Source organism: Camarhynchus parvulus, chromosome Z (genome assembly GCF_901933205.1).
Source record: "Camarhynchus parvulus chromosome Z, STF_HiC, whole genome shotgun sequence".
NCBI lineage: Eukaryota > Metazoa > Chordata > Aves > Passeriformes > Thraupidae > Camarhynchus > Camarhynchus parvulus.
Window position 1 is genome coordinate 7,355,318 of NC_044601.1, and position 20,826 is coordinate 7,376,143.

Here is a 20,826-nt window from a genome sequence, read left to right on the forward strand (position 1 = left end):
AAACTGTTTTTACTTGATGACCAATGACAGCCAGCTGTGTCGAGGCTGTGAGCAGTCAGATTTTATCATTAACAAGATTAACAAGATTTTATGATCATTCTGTTCTTTTCTTTTGCTAGCTTTCTGGTGACTCTTTTCTCTTTTCTTTTAGTATAGTCTTAGTAAATATGATATGATATGATATGATATGATATGATATGATATGATATGATATGATATGATATGATATGATATCATGACATGACATGATATGACATGACATGATATGATATGATATGACATGATATGATATGATATGATGTGATACGATACGATATAATATAATATAATATAATATAATATAATATAATATAATATAATATAATATAATATAATATAATATAATATAATATAATATAATATAATATAATATAATATAATATAATATAATATAATATAATATAATATAATATAATATGCCATGATATGATACGATATAATATATATAAAATAAAATAATACAATCAGCCTTCTGAAACATGGAGTCAAGATTCTCATCTCTTCCCTCGTCCTGGGACCCCTGCAAACACCACCCCAGGTGATGTGTATAAATTCGTGCTGAGGCTGCATTAATCTCACCTGGTGGAAATCCTGGCATGCCAAAGGAGGGTTCTGGGAAATTCCCTCTGATGAGATTACAGTGATATGCACCAAAAAATCCTAGCCTGAATATTCATCTCCAGAAATGTTGATTCCAGAGGATTATTTGTCTGAGCAAACGCCAGCAATATGGGTTCGATATGCATCATCCGTAAGATAAATCTGTGTCTCCTAGAATGTATATTGCAGGAGATTTACATCTAACAAAGTGAATTATTTACCAGTTTCAGGAAACTCTCAGCAAGAGCGGCAGCAAGAAAGGAAAAACCACATGAATACACTAAAAGGATAGGATCAAGGATAGGAAAGCAAGAAACCCTCCCTGGCAACCCTTGGAGCTTGGAAATGTATAAAAAAGACTTTGTGAGAGTTGTGTCTTGGTGGTGCACAGAGGAGAGGAGCCAGAGTGCCCCACCTGTCTCACCCAACTCCATTAGCCTGGTCTGAGCTTTGCTTGTGGCCTTTTTACAATTGTATTTTAATTATGGAATAAATTCTCCTTATTAATCAAATTGGCTAATTCATTTATAGCAGTTTGCAATCACTTTTTATCTGCTTTTGATGTCGTGTAATTTGTTAATCCTGCGTGGATTATATGTTTTAGTGTGATGAATATATTGTGGTTTAGGCTCTCTCAAAATATCAAAATAGAGACTACATGCTGTTATTATGCCATTAACTGTTGCAGAAGTAGTTAATGCTTTTGTTTGTGTCACAAACTGACAGTGGTGAGAATATTTTGGATAGTTGCGTGAAATAGCTAATGTTGATTTAACGTACTGGTGGAGTATCTTATCTGTATGGTAAGATAACATTGAAAAGAATCAAGTAAATAAACATTGGAAGAATGCAAAGAGAAATTTACCACTGACCCTTCAACTATCAAGAGTTGTCTAATCACAGAACAGGGGGCCTTGTGAGGAAATGAAATTTATAAATTTCATCTGCAGTATGACATGCACTTTAAAAAGACCAGTCAAGAGTCAGACCAAGCAAAAGAATTCCCAGGACATGTAAACTCAAAGGAAAGTTTGAGTATAATACTCATAAATATGTATTTAACCAATACCATGAAAAAGTATATAAGAAAAACTGTTGCAGTTTACTGCATGCCTCTGGCAGCTGCCATGCACCCAGGGCTGCAAAAGTCCCTTTTATCCCTTATTAAACTTGTCAACATTTTAAAGAGTGAGCCTTGTTTCTCTCAGCTCCAGCGCTGCAGCAGCAGCCCGACCTCACCCCAAAAAAACTCAGCAAACTCATCTCCCTGAGCAGCTCCTGCTGCTCTGGGGTGCTCAGAGAAATTTGGGGGAAAATTTGGGGGTTTACACGTGTGCTCTATAACTTATATTTGTCCTGCTTGGTCCTGCTGGGACTGTGCCTGAGCTCTAAGGCTGGCCAGGAAATTGGCACCTGGGGGTCTGAGGGAGGCAGGGAATGTTTTTCCTTACAGGAATCAGATTTGGATGAGGATTGCTGGTGGCTGTGAGTTCCTTAGGGAGATACAACTCCTGTCCAAACAAAGGAAAATTCTATGAATCTAAATTCTAATTTGTGTAACTGACAGGAGCTTTTTCTTCAAGCTGGACTCTGGTGAGTTCACCTTTTGGAAATGAGCATGGAAGGTTTACAAGAAACCCATGACATTTCTCCCAGGATCTGCTGTTTCAGTTGTTTTACCAAAAGTTTTTTTCAAGTGTGATTATTTTTGCAACCTCTTCACCATTTTTTTGGAGGTTATACTAAACTCCTCAAAGCATCTGATTTTATTTTCAGTGAGAAAATTCCCAATAATTTTCCTATAGATTTGGGTTAGTTACACCCAAACTCTTTACTTTGTCTTTCTCTCTCTTGCCCAGACAGATGCAATATGTTGCACCTTTATCTTCTCACTTGGTAAAAAGTTCTTCTTTTTGTACTTGCATATTTTTAGTTCTATATTTTCATTTGTGTTTGCATATTTATAGTTCTTCTATGCTTGCATATTTTCATGTTGCAAACCAGTATTTTCTTTCTATGCCAGTCACATTTGTGACATGAGGAACACGGTGTGTTCCAAGTTTGGAGTAATTTGTTTCGTGTCCTCTGTTGTGCTTCTGCAATTTTTTACCAGAATATTTTCATTCTGTCCCCTCCACGCCTTTGAAACACAATATCCAGTTAATATAACTGCATTTCCAGAGAAAGGTGCTGATTGTTTGACAGAAATGTCAGTATTTTTTCACTGAAAGATTCTCCCTGGATCTATGAATTTGTTTAGGTGAGCTTCAGGACAGGCTCTGGTGACTGCGACAGGATTTCCCTTCCCAAAACGCAGTACCAGTGTGTTCGGCTGTAAATAAAGATCAGTGAGAGCTTTCTGGTGGAGGTTTTTCTGATGGCTTCTTTCCTGCGTGTTTAGCAGATCGTTCCTGTGCCTTTTCGCAGTATAGCACCCTCATCCCACACTCTGGAAATATTTCCTCCCGACTAACCTGCGCAGAGCCGTTGTTGCCATGCCCAGCTGCCGGCGAGGCACCGTGTGTGTTCTCACAACAGCTCCGTGTATTTACAGCTCTGTGTCACCATTGCAGGGAGCCGGCCGGCAGTCAGAAACCTGTCCTGAGAGCTGCCAGCCGCATCAGAATCCCACTGCAGATGATGACATCGCGACCTGAGCAGCCCCAGGCACCCACCAGCACCTCCACCAGCATGTGGATTTTTCGGAGCCCTGTGTTGTTCAGGGGACAAATGCGGCCTGTACATCTGATGAAATCAGAGGAATCAGGTGCAGGGTGGTTTAGGAAGGAGCGTGAGGCAGAGCAGGGTAATTGTGACCTGGAATCCCCAGAGCAGGCCCAACCCAAATCTGTAAGAAAAGTATTGGGAATTTGCTCACTGAAAATGAAATCGAATGCTTTCAGGAGTTTAGTATAACCTCCAAAAGAATGGTGAAGAGGTTGCAGGGGCTCCGTCTGCTCCCCCTGAGCTCTGCTGAGCTGCACTGTGGGACACAGGGTGCGAACAGGACCCAGAGCCTGTCAGCAGAGAGGGAGAGGAAACACCTGGGAGAAGGAAGAGATGAGCCCTGGAGGGAAAGGTGCACTTTGGAAAGGCAGAGAGACCTCCTTGGTGACCCCGAGGGCGCAGGCTTCGTGCCATGGCTGAGGTGGGAGGCTGTGGCCGTGCTGCTGAGTGAGCTGAGGACCCTTCCTCGCTCTTATTTCTCACGGGGCTTTAATCCCCACAGCTCAGGTTGATTTATCACTGTGTGGTGTCCCAGAGCCCAGGCGTGTCCCCTGTGGGCAGCACTGTGGCTGCAGGCTCAGCCCTGGCCCACGGGGAAGGTTTTCCCGGCCCTCAGGAGGCTCTGCTTTACCTGACAGACGCTTCTCTGGCAGCTCCTAGAAGCCTCCCACACTGGAGACACCGCAGACTGTGCAGGTTGTCTACCTAAAAACACATAAAACAGAGTAAAACAGGTTTTAAAAAAAACAAACAACACGGTGGCTAACCACACACCTCTTGTTACAGTGGAAGGTACAACCTCCTGATGGCAGCAGGGAATCGCCAGTTTGTGACTGCCTAGCGCCAAGGGGAAGGTGAAAGGACAAGGAAAACATCACCTGGAGTGCTGTGGTGTGAAATACAAAGCCGTGTTTCGTGTCAGGTTCATACAATGTGTGTATTTGTGATTGTGATACGTGTGGAGACCAACAATGGGACAGTTGCGAATTCTGATAACAACTGTGGCAAGTAAAGCATGGAGGAAGGCCTTTGAACCCATCCTTTGTTTGAAATTAACCCTGGTTAATTTAGGAGCATTGGAATTAAAGCGTTAAGGATGTTGCTTTTTGCTTGTAGTTAATCCATAAAGAGCTCTGCAATAATAACCATTTGAAGTATAATTTTAGAATATTGCTTGTATCCTTGAAACTATAGCTTTGGAATGTATATAAAGGAAATATGCATTTCTCACGCCTTAATAAAACAGAGAAAAGCAGCTTGAGAGAGGAAGATGAGCATCAACTGAAGGATTGATGGTTTCGACCAAGGGAAGCTGGACATCACTGTTATTAGATTTATAGTCTCTGCAGTTAAAATAGTGGACCCACATCTGGGGAGCTGGACTGCACCAGATGGGATTCTCCTCCTTCTGTTGGAAACTGGACCACCACCATCTGGGGATACTCCTTTAAAAACACATCCTGAGAAAAACTAAATCATAGTAGTGTATAGAATTGTGATGTAATAATTTGGAATAAATATTGCTGATGTATAAAAAATTGGGAATACAAACTGCTGAAAAAGCTGATGAGTGCCGCTATAAATACCTGTAATCCTCAATTATCAGTGTGCAGTTGGAGGGAAAACTTCCCCCACTGTACCCAGCGCTGTATGGCTCAAGCTTTACCATATTAATTAATAAATTGATTGCTGCTTGAATATTGGCCTAGTCAAGCTTCTTATTCATCACAGTGGGAAGGTGAGTGTGACCCTTCTCAGCCCAGGCCGTGGCTCCTGGCTCTCAGCTTTGGCCACACGGGTGGGCTCTACTCCTGAGAATGTCCTGCAGCCCAGGCAGCGCCACAAAAACTGCACAGAAACACGGTGCACAGCTCAGCAAAACCAGGTTTTTTACGAAATGAGGGCACAAAATGAATAAAAACTTTATTTGGCAAGAAACAATGTCATCTGTGTGGTGGGGGGTGTGGTCCATTCTTCAAGAGATAGAATTATTTTAAAGTAATGCATTGCTTCAAAACAAACATTTTAAAAGATTCATGTAAAAGAGTCCGAATGGAATGGCCCCAAACTAAGGAAAGATCTTCATGAAAGCTTTTTTTGTGAAGTCTGACCTCAAATCATTAATAAACTGTCAGCCTGCCACTGCAGCAGGCTTGCACCCTCATTACCTCTGATTAAAGGGGTCTGTTTTCCCCAGGAGCACTTTGCTGGAATTGCTGTGCTGCCATTCAGGTTTCACCACACACCATCCTTAGGCCTCCACTGCAAGGATTTCACTTTCACCAGGGTAATTTGACCTAAAAATTGAAACTTGCAGGACTTTCCTCTTGCAGGACTTTGCTGAGTGCCTTCCCTTGTGCTCATGATAGAAAATCCACGTTCCTGTGAGTGTCTGTGGTGCTGCCGCAGTGCAGCTGGAAGGGGAAAGAGCAATGTTTCACGACCAGAAGAATTTTTGAGGGTATCAGTTTTAACCCTTGGGAAGGAATTGAGTGTTTGCCTGAGCTGTGCTGGAAGGAGAGCTCCTCCCTTAGCAGCACATCTGTTCTGTGCTCAAAACCATTCAGAGACAGTGCGGACAGTAAAAGAGAAATAAATTCTAAGGATTAATCAACCAGAGGTTACAAAAAAACCCCAAAACCTCTAAATCCTGGCCTGCATATCTGTTCAATTGGAATCAATGGCCTGTGATGGGGTTGTCTGCAACCCTCTCAGTCCCACCAAGGCTTTTTTTACCATTACTTTCATTTCCTCCTTAAACTGGAATGCCTCCTCATAAGCAAAGGAGTTTTCTTCTCTGCAGGAGGATTCTGAAGGCACTGACAAAAAATTCTTACAGGGCTCTTGATGATGATTTATTGATGTCTGCTCAAAATTTTATCTGTGGTAAGTGGTTCATTAATTGCACCAAACTTCTGTAAGTTTCAAAATTTTTCAGTACGCCACAACTACATGAGAATTTGGGCTTTATTTTAGACCGGACTAGCTGCATCTAAACTTGCACTGATTATTATTACTGAGTCATTTGTCCAGGAGAGAACTGAGTCTTATGTCATTAGAGACAACACCTTTTTTGGGTATGAACTGTAATAATTTTATTTTTTAGATTTAGATTTTTTTTTTTTTTTTAGATTTTTTTAGATTTTTTAGATTTTTTTTAGATTTTTAAAAGATTTTTTAGATTTTTAACAAGACTGCCAGGATTCCTGGCACGAGGCCTCAGTCATGTAATCAAACTGGGCTGTCCCAGGGCTGAGCTGCTCTGCTGTGCCCTGCAGCCTCTCTGTGCTCCTGTCCTGGGCAGGTGGCACAGCCCTCAGCAGTTCCCCCTTTTTCTGCTGGGGAAGGAGGCTCGGATTTCGTGTCCCAGCCCATTTTCTGCACCAGGTGTGTTTCCTACAGCTAGGGCTGTGGTTGGGTTTTCCTCTCATTCCTCAAGCTTTTTCTTCCAAGGTGTTTTAGGCTGTGTGAGCCTGTCACCCTAGTTTTTAAGATCTTCTAAGTCTTCTGACGTTGGCATTCTTGTAGTGAACTTTCTCACATGCTTTCTGTAAATAACTCATTGTTTTGCATTCCTTTATAGAAGAAGAGAGAGTTGATGGACTGTTGGTTTGCCCAGTGTCATTGGAGAGGTGGCACTGTCCCCCTCCAACCCTGCTGTCACTCTTAGAAAACTCTAAATGTTGGAGTCAGAAAATAAACTTCCCTTTTTTCCTTCACCTTGCCAAAACGCTTGCAGGGCTTGCCTTGTGCATTTTCCCCTTTTTTGCCAGCCTGCTCTGCCCCAGGCTCCTGCTGGGGATGCCCCTGTGCCCCAGGCCAGGGGATGGAGCTCAGCTCGCTGCCCTGCGGCTGCACAAAGCCCTGCAGGGTTTCGCTCCCAAGGTCGCCTGAGCTCGTGCCACCTCTCAGAGAGGCACAAGGGCAGCTGCACAGGGGAGGGCACACAGCAGCTGTCCCAGAGACACCCTCCCTGCAGCAGGTTCCCTCCGCAAGGAGCAGTTCTGGGGCAATTCCATGCCGCAGACATCTTCTCATGAAAAATCCTTTCCTTAGGATTTTTCCTCCTGAGAAGCTGAGAGGCCTCAGGAACAAAATGCAAACATTGATTATCTGCTGCTGTGGAATGCAACAGGTGCATCTGTGATTGGCCCATCTTGGATGTTTCTAATTAATGGCCAATCACAGTGAGCTGGCTCAGACTCTGTCTAAGCCACAAACCGTTGTTATCATTCCTTCTTTTTCTATTCTTAGCTAGCCTTCTGATGAAATCCTTTCTTCTATTCTTTTAGTATAGTTTTAATGTAATATATATCATAAAATAATAAATCAAGCCTTCTGAAACAAGGAGTCAAATCCTCGTCCCTTCCCTCATCCAAGAACCCCTGTGAACACGGTCACAATTCCCCGGGAATCCTCCAGGTCAGGCAGGTGCAGCGCAGATCCAGACCAGCTCCAGGGTCTGCAAACCCAGGGCTCCTCCTTGCACCCTCCTCATCCTCACGGCGCCACAGAGGGGGAGCCAGAGCAGAGCCAGGGCAGCGCTGCCTTTCCAAGGCAGGACTCCCGTGGCCAGAGAGCCCTGTCCCTGCGCTCAGCTCCCTGTGACCTGCCCTCAGGGCACCGCTCTCCTGCCCTGGGACAGTTCAAACCCTGGGCTTCAAACTGCATTCTCCCGTCTGTGTCACCTGCCATGCGCTGGAAATGGAGACAGAGGTTTGGAAGGAGTCACTACAGCAAAGCTAGAGCTGGCTGAAGAGCAGCCCAGAGGACTGCAGGTGTCACTTCAGGTGCAGGGGCTCTTTGTAGCCACAGCTTGAACCCCAGGAACCTCAAAACTTCTAATATTTCTAATTCCAATATTTCTAATTCTAATATTTCTAATTCTAATATTTCTAATATTTCTTTAAAAATAACATAAAAAAGTTAATATTCTAATATTTCTTTTAAATTCTAGTATTTCTTTAAAAATAACATTAAAAAGTGTTTTTCCTCTTAATACTTCACTCTCTTGAACTTGGTTTAAAGAGGAAGTTTCCTGCTCCACCCTCCCCCTGGGTGCTTTTAAACAGGTATTGGCTATCCAGTATTTCTCCTTGCCCGGAGGGCAGGAAGGTGCCAGGGTTACAGTGACATTTCTAGAAATAGAGGCAGATTAAACATTTGAGCCGTGTCAGGGGTGGTATCAGTTGCCGCCCCATGTGATGCTGAGTGACATTTTGGAGGAATGGCAGAGTCGCAGCTGCCCCTCGGGGGCTGCGTGTGCACATCCCAGCCCACAGAGCCCCAGCCAGACCGTCCCCGTGCCCCACGTGCCGCGGGGACACGCAGCCTGGCCTTTCCTATTGGAGAAGCAATTCCTCCAAGCCATCCCTAGCTCGAGCTGAGGCCTACAGAGGGCACTGGAAAGCTTTTCCCCGCCCGTCCATGGAAGGTTCTGGAGCCTCAGAAACATCTGCAGTGACTGTCATGAGTCACTGCTGGCCTCAGAGGCCATTTTTAGACACCCAAAATCAGTTTACATCCCCCCTGGTTTGCTGCATCGCCCTGCAGCTCAGAGAGCACGACGCACATTACAGCAGCCAAGCCCAAGGAGCAATATTGGTGATTTTTTTTTTCAGTTTCTCCCCGCTCACCCTCGGCATCACTGAAACCCTTTTGACTCATCCGGCTTTGGGATGCAGTCTCCGAAGTGCAGAAACACCACCAAGGGCAGGCATGGCTCTGACAGTGCCTTAATCACAGCGAGGAGCATCTCTACCAAAAAACATCAACCACATTCCAGTTTCTTCCTCCTCGTAATTCCAGAGGGACAGCAAAAGGTTAGAAAGACTGACTAATTTGGAGGGGGAAAAAAAAAAAAAGGAAAAAGGAAGAAAAAATGATAAAATTCCAAACTATGCACCTGTGGCCAGATTCGTGTGGGTAGAGCAGGCATGGTAACTCTTCACAGCTCAGACACAACCCCTTGGTACCACCATGATTTTTGGTTTCTGTCAGCTGAAGGTCTGGCTGGTCACACCCGACCAGGTGAGACCCAGATGCCCAAATTCTCCTGCCAAAGCCCAGCCAAGGTGCAGGCACCGCTCACCCTTCTGAGCCAATCTGGTGCCATTTTGCAGTATAAACCTCTCATCTTCGCAGTGCAGAGAGCTACAATCAAAACCACAAAAAACTCATGTAATAACATTTTCTCTGAACTTGTTACACATCTGCAAAGAGACTTATCTTTCTCTAACTAAAATTGTTACTTAAGGGTCAGCATTAATGTCTGGACTTTATGATCCTAGGGGTCTTTTCCAAACCTTAATAATTCTGTGATTAGATTATTTGAAGCAGCTGCATAGTGGGGGCTGGCACATACTTCCCTGCACCAAAGTACTTGCACCAATCAATAAATTACAACCAAATTAGCACCACCGTCCTGTGGTGCTTTGAATCACTTTTTAACAACCCCTTGCATTGGAAATGCTACAGTTTGAGGCTAGAAAAGTAATATATGTGCAGTCTCACTGACCTTGGAGCTGGAGGTAGGGACGTCCTGCTGCCTGCAGCGAGCCCAGAGTGTGAAAGGAGCCGGAGCTGGGCACAGACAGGAGCCCAGGAAATCTGAGACGGGCAGGAGGAGGTGAGGAAACCAAAATAATTGCTGCAGGGGCCAATCCTGCCCGGCTGGGTTACGTGAGTGGCATTTGCCTGGGCAAGGGTGCCCTTGAGGGTGTGAGCAGAATGTGGCAGCAACCTTGTGAAAAATGTGTATTTTGTGATTGGCTTTTCACAAATATTACAATGAAAATTATATGCGTTGTGTTAGAAACTGATGCTGTATTAATTTGCTTAAGTAGTGTGTTAAATATAGTTGCAGGTTATAACAAAATGTTAAAATAGAAACTTTGCTATGTAGGATACTTTTGTAAAGAAAGGACTCACAGTGAGATAGCAGCCACAGGACACCTGAATCTTTCAGAGAAAGAGAATTTATTGCTCCATTATCAGGAGAAACGAACTTCTTCCTGCCTCACTCAGCCCTGAAGGCGCTGTCAGGATTGAGAGGAAGAAGCTGACACTGCCCAGACAGAATCCTGTGTTTGAATGGAATTTATGCATCATGGATGAGGTGTATGAATATGCAGCAGGCTGTTGCTTTTAAGGGTTAATCCTCTGTTAACATGGGTCCTTTTCCAGGCTTATTTTGCCCGGAAAGAGGTACCCGGACCATCTGTAACTCTTTGTTTCTATTGTCTCATATTGTCCTAATTCAAATTGTCCAAATTATTATTACTCTAGTTATATTGCTAATTTTTATAACAATTTCATTACTATTAAACTTTTAAAATTTTAAAAACTGATGCCAAGTGATTGACGTTTTTCACAAACATCATCCCCCGAACGCCTCTCAGTGCTCGGCACGGACAGACAGACGGACACGGGCAGGGATGGACAGAGATGGACACGGGCAGGGAGGCTGGTCCTCCCCCAGGGACCCGCTCAGGAGCAGCCAGAAGGGAAAGGGAAAGGGAAAGGGAAAGGGAAAGGGAAAGGGAAAGGGAAAGGGAAAGGGAAAGGGAAAGGGAAAGGGAAAGGGAAAGGGAAAGGGAAAGGGAAAGGTCAGTCCTGTCCAAAACTTTCCAGAGGGACACGAGGGCAGGGCAGTGCCAGAATTCCTCACTGCCGTCCCAGTGGGAACGGGTCAGGGCAGGGAGCTGAGCTGAGGTCACAGCAGGGAATTTGGGGCTGTTTCTCCTCCCCTTCACTTTTTAATTCATGGCATTAATTCCTGACTGTAAGGCAGAGGGACCCAGAAACGTGAAGTGGCCTCTGAAGCCTCTCATGTAGAATTACTGTTATTATACTACTATATTGCATTTAGAATTGCTGTATCTCTATAGCTTTGTAGCAGTGAATTACAGTAGGAAATAACACACAATGGTTTGGAAACCATGAAAGAATAATCAGTTTCTTTCACCTGGCTCTGCTCCCACCAGAGCTGAGCATGTGTCAAGGCTGATAGAGGAGCACAGAGGCCAGCACTGTGCAGATTAAAAAAAAAAAAATTTCCTTTTGTTCATTTATTATTCAATTTTACATAGGATTTTCCTAAACCTGCATTTCAGAATTTTGAAACTTTGCAAAGCACAGGCATCTCTCCCCTAAAATGTCATGCCTGCTTTGGGCTAATGGGAGCCATGCACACCCTCAATAATTAAAACCACAACAGCCATTCCAGATCAATGCATCTGGATACAGCCCGTTAGCCACACCAGTTTTTCACCAACCCCACAGTGTGTTCCTGGTGTTGATAGAGGAAAAAACAACTGTGGATCTCTTGAGGTAGCATGAGTAAGGAAATAGTAAGGAAATAGTAATAGTAAGGAAATCCATGGCTCGTGACGGACACACACAGCTACTTTTTAATTTTTCACCTTTTTTTCAGGAAGGCCTTGAACAGACCAGGACTTCCCCTGGGAGCAGGGCATGGCATGAAGTGCCTGGCTGGATTATGCACAGGTTCAAGCTATCTTGCCAGCTGAGAGCCTGGAAGAACAGGAGATGCAAACAAACCCCATACTGTGAATTTACAGCACAAACACCAGGAAAAACATTGTTAGCAAGTTCCTTAATGATTTCTGAAGAATCTATCATTAATACTTAAAAAATAGTTTGGCTTTACTGCTGGTCTGTGGTCTATTTTGTGAGAAACTCAGCTGCTGAAACAGTTGGGACGCCAAGGATCATCCATAAATAACCCCCTATTTTCATCTCCAATATAATTGCCCACCAACTGAAGTGCTGCTGTGGTTCCATTGCTGATGCTGGGGAGGCAGCAGCAGCTGAGCATTAATTCAGTTGCAGTTCACACCAATCCCTCTGCCCCTGCACAGCACCTGCAGTTTGGTGTGGGAGCTGCTGGACGGGGCAGTTACCTGCAAGGCAAAGGTTTCATGGAAGGGCCTTTCTGATTGCCACAATTATTTAGAAGAGAATTTATTTGAAGTCAAGTTTCTGTGTGCAGGGCATAATTTATTGGGAGTGAACGGAGCCAGGATAGGAGTGATGGGCTGAGCTGTTCTCACAAATCCTGTGTGTGGAATTGGGGTTGGAGGGGGCTGTGTGTGTCCTGAGGAGCTTTGCAAGGACACAGATCAGTGTCTCTCCTGCTGCCAAAGGCAGAGCTCTGCTAAATTAGAGCAGCAAAAAGCCACTGGACACAATGTCCTTCTGTACTGGAGGCTGGACTGTCCCCCAGTGTAATAGCAATTCCTGTTTTTCCAGCCCCATGGGTCTGTAATTCCTGGGATTCAGAATAAGGCAGAGGAGCAGAGCACAGCTGATACCCAGGGGTTACCCTGACCTCTCTCTGAGAATTCCTCGTGACTGTGGATGCTCAATATCCCCTTACACTGTGCAGCCACCGGGGGCTCAGGCTGGGCAAAAATCCCTTTTTGGGGGCATCCAAGCCCTGCATCCCCACGCAGGGGCTGGGGAGCAAAGCCAGCACCTGGTGTGAGCCATGGGCACACGCTGGCCAAGGGCACAGAGCAGCCATCCCACACTTGTGGCTCCTCCAGAGAAAGGCTCCCCAAGGTGATAATGCATCTCCACTAAATAAAGAGCTCAACGAGGCCCAACCAACCTTTTAAAAATAACCCCAGCTATTTTTAACTTATTAAAGCTGCTCTTCACAGGACATCCACTAGAGGAAAGGCTGTCTATAATTAGCAGTGTGTTTTCTGGCTAAAGGGAGGAGAAAGGGTTTTGCTACACATGGAAATGACCCTTTGGAAAAGCAGGAATCTCCAAAATCCAAAAAGTGTTCCTTTTTCTTTTTCCCAGCTGCATTGCAGACACAAGTGAATCAGTTCTGAGATGTTGATTGTCAGGGGGTTCAAACCAGCAATGACCAGAAAACCACAGCTGACAAGATCTTGAACCCTGGACACCTTCTCTCTTTCCACCATGGTGCTCCAGCATTTCTTTGTCACGGAAACCCAGGGAGGCATGGCTAGAAAAGGAAAAAGGTGCTCTTTTTCCAGATGGTTTTCCCATGGGATATGAAATTTCCACAGCAAACAAAATGGAATTAACAAAATATTGCTATTTCAAATGGAATATGAGGTGCTGATAAGACTTTTGTGTCTTCTCTGTCTGGAAAAGTTCTGGGTTTGCTCTGCATGAAACATGTCAAGGATCTAGATGTGATTTGTAGGTATTGTCCCCAGTGCTATAATCTTCCAGGGAGGGTAGGGTGAGAGAAGATGATAAGTTTTTAGCAATAATTCTGTCCACCCAACCCAGAGTGTCTCACAGTGGCACCTCTGAGAAAACAAACTTGAAGTGATTCTGCTGCCCCTACATCTGCCAACCCCCCTGTACAGAGCTGTGTCCAGCAGCCAGGAGCTGGAACAAGCACCAGTCACTGCTTCAGTCCTCTTTGAAACTGGAAATTTCAAGCAAAAATGTGGTTTTCTCTAATTTTCCTTCTTTAAAGGCTACACACGAGTTGGGCCAGAATACCGGGGTGTAGCTTCCAAGACATTATTCAGTTTTCACAATTCTTATTTGTCACAGACACATTTTATAAAAAATCCTTTCCTTAGGATTTTTCCTCCTGAGAAGCTGAGAGGCTTCAGGAACAGAATGTAACCAATGGTTATCTGCTGCTGTGGGATGCAACAGGTGCCTCTGTGATTGGTCTCATGTGGTTGTTTCTAATTAATGGCCAATCACAGTCCAGCTGGCTCGGACTCTCTGATCAGTCACAAGATTTTATTATCATTCCACTTCTTTCCTTTCAAGCTTACTGATGAAATCCTTTCTTCTATTCTTTTAGTATAGTTTTAATATAATATATATATATATCGTAAAATACTAAATCAGTCTTCTGAAACATGGAGTCAAGATTCTCATCTCCTCCCTCATCCTGGGACCCCTGTGAACACCACCACACTTTTTCATTACCTTTGCACAATCAGCCAAGACTCATTTCTTCGCAGAGCTGAGGATTTTGAACAGCCTCTAACCACGAGCTTCCCCTGCTTGCTTTGTGGCCAACAATAAAGAGGGCTGGGTGGCTCTCAGATTTATTTGGAGAGTCCAGGGAATGGCTGCCAGTGCCAGAGGGCAGGGCTGGCTGGGATCTTGGCAATGAGGAATTGTTCCCTGGCAGGGTGGGCAGGCCCTGGCACAGGGTGCCCAGAGCAGCTGGGGCTGCCCCTGCATCCCTGGCAGTGCCCAAGGCCAGGCTGGACACTGGCACAGTGGGAGGTGTCCCTGCCATGGCAGGGGTGACACTGAGTGGGATTTAAGGTCCCTTCCCACCCAAACCAGTCTGTGATCCTGCAATGATGGCCTTAAAATAAATATGTAAATCAGCCAACTGCTGGGCATAAGTAAAATGTATGGTTTAAAGTGTTGGGAAAACAACTTGAAATTAAATTATACTGCAGTACTTGTAAACAAGGCTGCTTGGGAAGTATTATAATTTATTTTCTTCCATTGACAGTAGCTGACAGCTTCAAGGGTAAGTTGCTCTCTCAGTTAATTTCAGTTTTTATGTGAAACACCAAAAATGTAAGCAGAATGGAGAAGATGTGGCCACAAGGTCACAAAGTACTGAATAGAAGCTGATTTTAGTATGTCCCTTGCTGCATCTCCGTCTTGCACAGAACTGCTATGCCATTGCTGTTTACTTATTTACAATGTTAATTCTTTAAACAAGTTTAAGAGGAATCTTTCTGTTTTCATGAAATTACTGAGTTCAACACAGAAGAGCTGTAACCAGTGATTAAAGCATGTAACACCAGCTGGAGACCTGGTTTTGAACTCCCAACCTCTGCCAAGTATTTTCTTCAATTTGCAACTCATTTTATCTCCATGTGACTTGTTTTCCTATCACACGGGGAGGGACAGGACCTACTTACAAACCACCGTGTTTTCTGCCTTTTCCTGTGTGAAAAATGTGCCTTTACTGTCCTTTTAATCCAGGGCAGGACACCAGCCCAGAGAAAGCAAGAGATGTGTAGACACAAGCCCAAACCCAATGTGAGTTATTACCAGCGATGCCCATGGCAGCTGCAAGGCATCATGAGTGAAAAAGAAGAATAAAACACAGTAATTCAAACCATTCTTTCCCATTACAGACCCAAAATTTTCACTTTTTCCCCCTCCTTCTTTAATGACTTCTTGTTTTTCTAAGAGACTCGGTAACTCAGAAGGAGTAGATTGGATTTTTCATGACGAGGGGTAAAATAATAAATTCCAGTGAGGACTCTTGAAACTCATGAAAGAAAAGGATGTTTATTAGCACACAGGCACAACAGCTTGCCTGGTATGCCTTACTAACAATACAAAGCAATAACCTCGGGCCAGAAGAGAAGTTGCAATACATGCAGAAACATCTGGATTGTGCACTAAGCAACACGTTCCATATAGGTACATCTGTCAAATAAACACACATCTACTGCCCTAGGTAACAGAACTTCAGAGACTACCTCAGGTACAACAGAACAACCATCACTGAGCAGCATTTTGGACATGAAGCATCCTAGACAGACACATTTGACCTTTGGAGGCAAAAACTGTAACAGGCAAATAGCTGAGAGCCAGATCCCCAAAGACTTATGAAAAGCTCTCGGTGAAGCCTAAGGTATTATCAGAATGAGGTCTGAAGGGTTTTGCCCTTGGTGAGTGAAATTATGAGTGGGTAAAAATGTCACAATGGGTGAGAGTTTTGAATCGTCAGGGTTTAGTGCTGTTGCTAAGAGTGAAAGGGTGAAAGACTGAATGTCCATACAAACAAAACAATGTCTTTGTAAAACCCTTAAAATAAATAATACACATGAAGGAAAATTTGGGATAATTAACATGTTGTGAAAACAAAATCAACACAGTTTAAGTTAATAAATAATTAAAATAATTAAGTTCCTTTTTATCCTACAGAACAATAATCATTATTAAAAACTAGGAAAGCAGAAAGAGAACGGGGACCTCCTCCTTACTCCGAAATCAGGGCGATCAGTGCCACTTGTCACCTCTCACCGCGAAGCTACGTGTCCGTGTGTCACAGGACGAGCCAGAGGGAAGGGACGGGACGAACACACACTGCCACTGTGAATGAACTCTACAGGTTTTCACCTACACCTTCATGAGCGCTCGGGGGCCACTAACAACAGCGGCTGGGTCGGGGGCAGAGGGCTGGGGGTGAAGGCTGGGGTGAAGGCAACTCTAACCCTGTGTCAGCGTGCGACGAGCGCTCTCCGTCGCCGGCGGGGACGTGTCTGTGCTGCTGCCCGGCTGCGGTGACCGCGCTCCCGGCCGGGCTGCTACGGATGCGGGTGAGAAATGCTTTATCCCCATCGCCGCCCGGGCCCGCCGCGCTGGGAGCAGCCCCCGGGCAGGCTGGGGGCTCTGAAGGCAAGTGGAGAGGCGCTTCGGCCCTTCTGTGTCCAGGGCGTCTCGCCCGCCAGGCTGCGATGCTCCCGCGGCCAAAAAGCTGCGAGGGACCTGAAAGACCCTGCAGGAGAGCGAGAGCCCAGAGACAGAGTCCTCAGCGGGAGCAGCGCTCCCCGAAGCAGCAGCGGCGATGAGCGGGATGTGTCCCTCCGAGCGCGGCGCCGGGCACCGCGACACCGCCGGGCTGGGCTGGGAGCAGGCAAAGCCTCACACAAAGCGGGTGCTGCTGCCTACTGAGCATGGCCAGAGCCCAAACATGCAGCAGGGCTCCGGCAGAGGCACTCGGGCCACTCAGAGGTGCAGCACTGAGCCCACAGCCCGGCTGCCAGGGGCTGCAGAACAGCTGTTTCCAGCTGCGCTCACGGGGTGCAGCCCCGGCAAGGGCTGTGGGTGACGAGGTGCACCCTCGCTTTTCCCTGTGCTTTAACAAAAGCATTGTATCCCCAAGCAAAAACATCGACATGAAGCCATCAGCAAGTCAAACATTACTGTGACCATAATAATTTTTTAAACAATTCTGCTGCTGCAGCTGCTGCTACGAACACAGATCAAGCAAACGACTCTCCCGACTATGACCCAAACCGGCCACCGGGGCAAGAGGCAACCTTTGGCATATGAGCAGGACGTGCTTTCCCAGAGGGGTTGAAGGAGCAGTTTCCAGTGATTTCCAGCTCAGCCCCAGGTCTGCCGCCGTGTCCTCCTCCGGCCACAGGAGCCCAGCACAGCCCTGCGAGCCAGCGCTGAATGCACGGAGCGGCACACGCGTGTGAAGCACACAGCAAGGAACTCTGACAGGAGCACGACGAGCATTCGGACCCTGTAACCCTAAGAACATCGAGATTTGGTAAAACCGGGTACAGGCAGATAAAGCAGCACTTCACAGCATATAACAGAGATGCCCATTCACACTGACAGCTGTTACACGTTTTCTTTGTTAACAAAGAAACAATAGAAACAACGTAAGAAATCACTTTTTGGACCACGTTTTCCCTGTTGCTCCAATACTTTCAAAGTGTTGTATGAAACTACTGAATGGTAACTGCTTTTGTACAGAGAATACACAGTCAGTTGGTTCTGTGGTCCAAAAAAACCATGCTCTTTTTTTTTTTCTCCTCATATCATGCATTGGGATGCAATCAGCTTCTTGTCAATCATTAGTCAGAAGAAACAAACACATTTTTTAACAACACAAATCTTCTATAAGTAACATTTTCTACAGCAACCATCAGCCAGAGCTATTTAAAGTGTTCCTAACACGTCCTTCTCTCCTGCTGCCTGCTTTTCTAATGGAGGAATTTTCCAGTCCCTGCGACACCTCCCCTGTAAATGCAGTTATTTACAAGGAGATGGTCCTTGTGGAGAAGGACCTTAATGAAATTTACAGTTGCTAAGGTACATTTGTAGATGCTGGCGCTCACACTCAGACAGAACAAATGGAACTCGTTGCGCAGCTCTGGGCTGGGCCAGCAATGTAATTAAAGTGCAAATAAAGACAAAAACCACAAGCCAGGCAGGTCCATTTTTCATCGCCAGCGTTAAGAAGCATCACGACTGTGTAAGAGATGTCAGATCAAATAGGCCTAAGTCACAATCTGTTTTAAACTTCAGTCTCCCTGAGAAGATTTAAGGGAGGTATACGGTGATATAGCCCTATTTCTTCAACTGGCTGAGTATCATTGGAAAAGTAAGGACACTTTTCCAGCCAATTTATGTTTTCAACAGTGCTAACACCTGTGTTTTATACTATGATGCCCTTTACAGCATTTGAGCTCACTTCCCATGCAGCTACAACAGGCCACTCTTGATGAGGAAAATACAAGAAGTACAACAGCTACTTTAGAAATGACATCTGTCCACCTGGTACGTCACAAAAGCAGAGGCTCTGAAAACATTTACAAATAGCACATTTTCTCGAACAAAAGCAAGCGATAATTACCAGCTCAGATAAAAATACATACTTTGTGTTTGCTGGCATTCAATGTTTGCCACTGACACGTTCAGTTTTACAGCTAAGTCAACGCCAAATGGCTGAACAAAACAAAACAAAACAAAAACAAAAAAAAAAAAAAAAAAACCAAAAAACAAACAACAAAAAAAACCCCAAAAAAGACGTCTTTCAAATCACCAATTCCACACAAAACAAAACTGCCACTGCAGCTCCAAGTGTTCACTGCTGATCACCACCTGCTGCCAGGTATTTATACAGACATCTATTTCTCTCCACAGTGTGTCCAGAATGTGCCCTGTAGCCTGACTTGTCAGAGAAGCTGCAGGAGGTGCAGGAAAATAAAGTGCCTCTTGCAGAGCTGTGTGCTCCCCATCCCCTGCACCACTCCTCTGGGTCCCTCACCCACCCACCCATAGTTGGCAACTATGTACAACTATTCCACCAGTCCATTTGCTTCCCATGCTGCAAATACTCTCACTGATGAAAAACATATTTACAAATACTTTTTATAGATACAATCAGTCACCTTAGAAAAGGCAGACGAGACATCTAAAGAAGAAAATGTTTTGTAACAAGTAGCATGAAATGTACAGCAGGTGTTTCGAACAACTGCAGATCTGAAGTTACTAGATGCTGTCTTAACATCACTCCAAGTAGTAGATGAGTGCTAAAATCCTGCTTTTTCAATGAAATTAACACAACGAGAACACCACAGCCATTACTGCCTCAGTGAACACATAATTAGCCATCAACCCAGCCACCTCACTTTGCCTATTTATCCTAACACACCCGAGTCTATTACCACCATTTAAATCTGTACCCTTGATTTGCCAGGTGAGATGGCTGCAGTGAGTGCCTGTTCACAGGAAAGTCTCCTGTTTTCCAGGAAATCATGGTCCCTAGTGCCAAACATGATCTTTGCAAAGCAGCAATCGCTTAAGCCAGGTAGGAAGGGTCTTTGCCTTTCACCTCCAACACAGGTTTGTGTTGCCTGAGAGGGAAAGGCTGCGAGACTCTGTATCTCTTATTGGCACTCTTGTCAGAGTGTCTCTGGCTGTGTTTGGGTGGTGGCAGGCGTGGTTCCCCATCCCAGAGCTGTGTGCAGGGCTGTGCAGGGCTCAGGCGGGCAGCCGGGGCTCGATCTTCAGGGACAGCTCGTACAGGGTGTCCTCGTCGATGATGAGGGTCTTGTCCAGCAGGTAGTGAGTGACCTGGCGTGGGGAAACACAGAGGGACAGGCTGCATGGAACTGACACAGAAATCTCCCAGCTTTCCTTCCCTTTCAGCACATTTTGGGTCCTGAGATCGCCTTGTGTTGTTTCCTTGAGAAACCCAGCAGCTGCTTGGAATGCTGCTGGCATGAGGATGCACCTGCAGCACTCTGAGAATTAATTAGGATTAATTCCTCTTAGGAATGGGCAAATCCTTTGCCAGGTTACCTCAGCCCAAACTGCCCTTTTGGAGTCTGAGATGAGCCTTCTCTGCAGGCACTGACCAGCTTTGGTCACAGCTGCATCACCCCCGAGAAGGGCAAAGGGACAAAGAATTGCAGGATGCCCCAGCAGGTGCTTGGGGCACCTCCTGACCCTCATCCCAGGACCTCAGGGCCGGGGGAACACACCTCCCTCTGAACCCCTCACACCCTCCAAGGCTGCAGTCCCCAGAGACCTCCCAAAGGAGCACAAAGCTTCTTTAGAAGGCATCAAACAAAGCGGTCCTGCGGGGTGAGGGTCTCACCACCCCAAGGACCTATCCATGCATCTGTCTGTCCTCTTCTCCATGCGTGGCAGCAGCGGACACCAGCCTCAGCTCTCAGTGGCAGCTGTGGCTCACAAGTCCCTGCTGCCACAGCCTGATTTCAGGAGCAGGCAGGAGCCTCACCTTCTGCTGGTGCTCGATGCGGTAGGAGGTCTGCTGGAACTGGCGGATTTCCCTGATGATATGGGAGATCTTTCAAAAGAACACATGCGTGTCAGCTCAAGCACAGCTCTGCTTCAGCCAAGCCACACAAAGCAAGAATTCTGCACCAACCACATATATATATATATATATATGTATAC

The 20,826-nt window shown here is 45.5% G+C and overlaps 1 protein-coding gene across 1 annotated transcript in view; it reads right to left on the minus strand.

Moving 5' to 3' along the window:
• Positions 1 to 19,825: 19,825 nt before the first annotated feature.
• Positions 19,826 to 20,826, minus strand: part of RASGRF2 (Ras protein specific guanine nucleotide releasing factor 2) — a 123,316-nt gene continuing 122,315 nt past the window's right edge. Inside the window, exons 26-27 of the mRNA XM_030968655.1 lie at positions 20,648 to 20,716; positions 19,826 to 19,977 (exon numbers count right to left, since the gene is read on the minus strand). Coding sequence (XP_030824515.1) covers positions 19,885 to 19,977; positions 20,648 to 20,716 — 162 coding nt within the window. The 3' untranslated portion in view covers positions 19,826 to 19,884. The remainder of the gene's footprint in view (positions 19,978 to 20,647; positions 20,717 to 20,826) is intronic.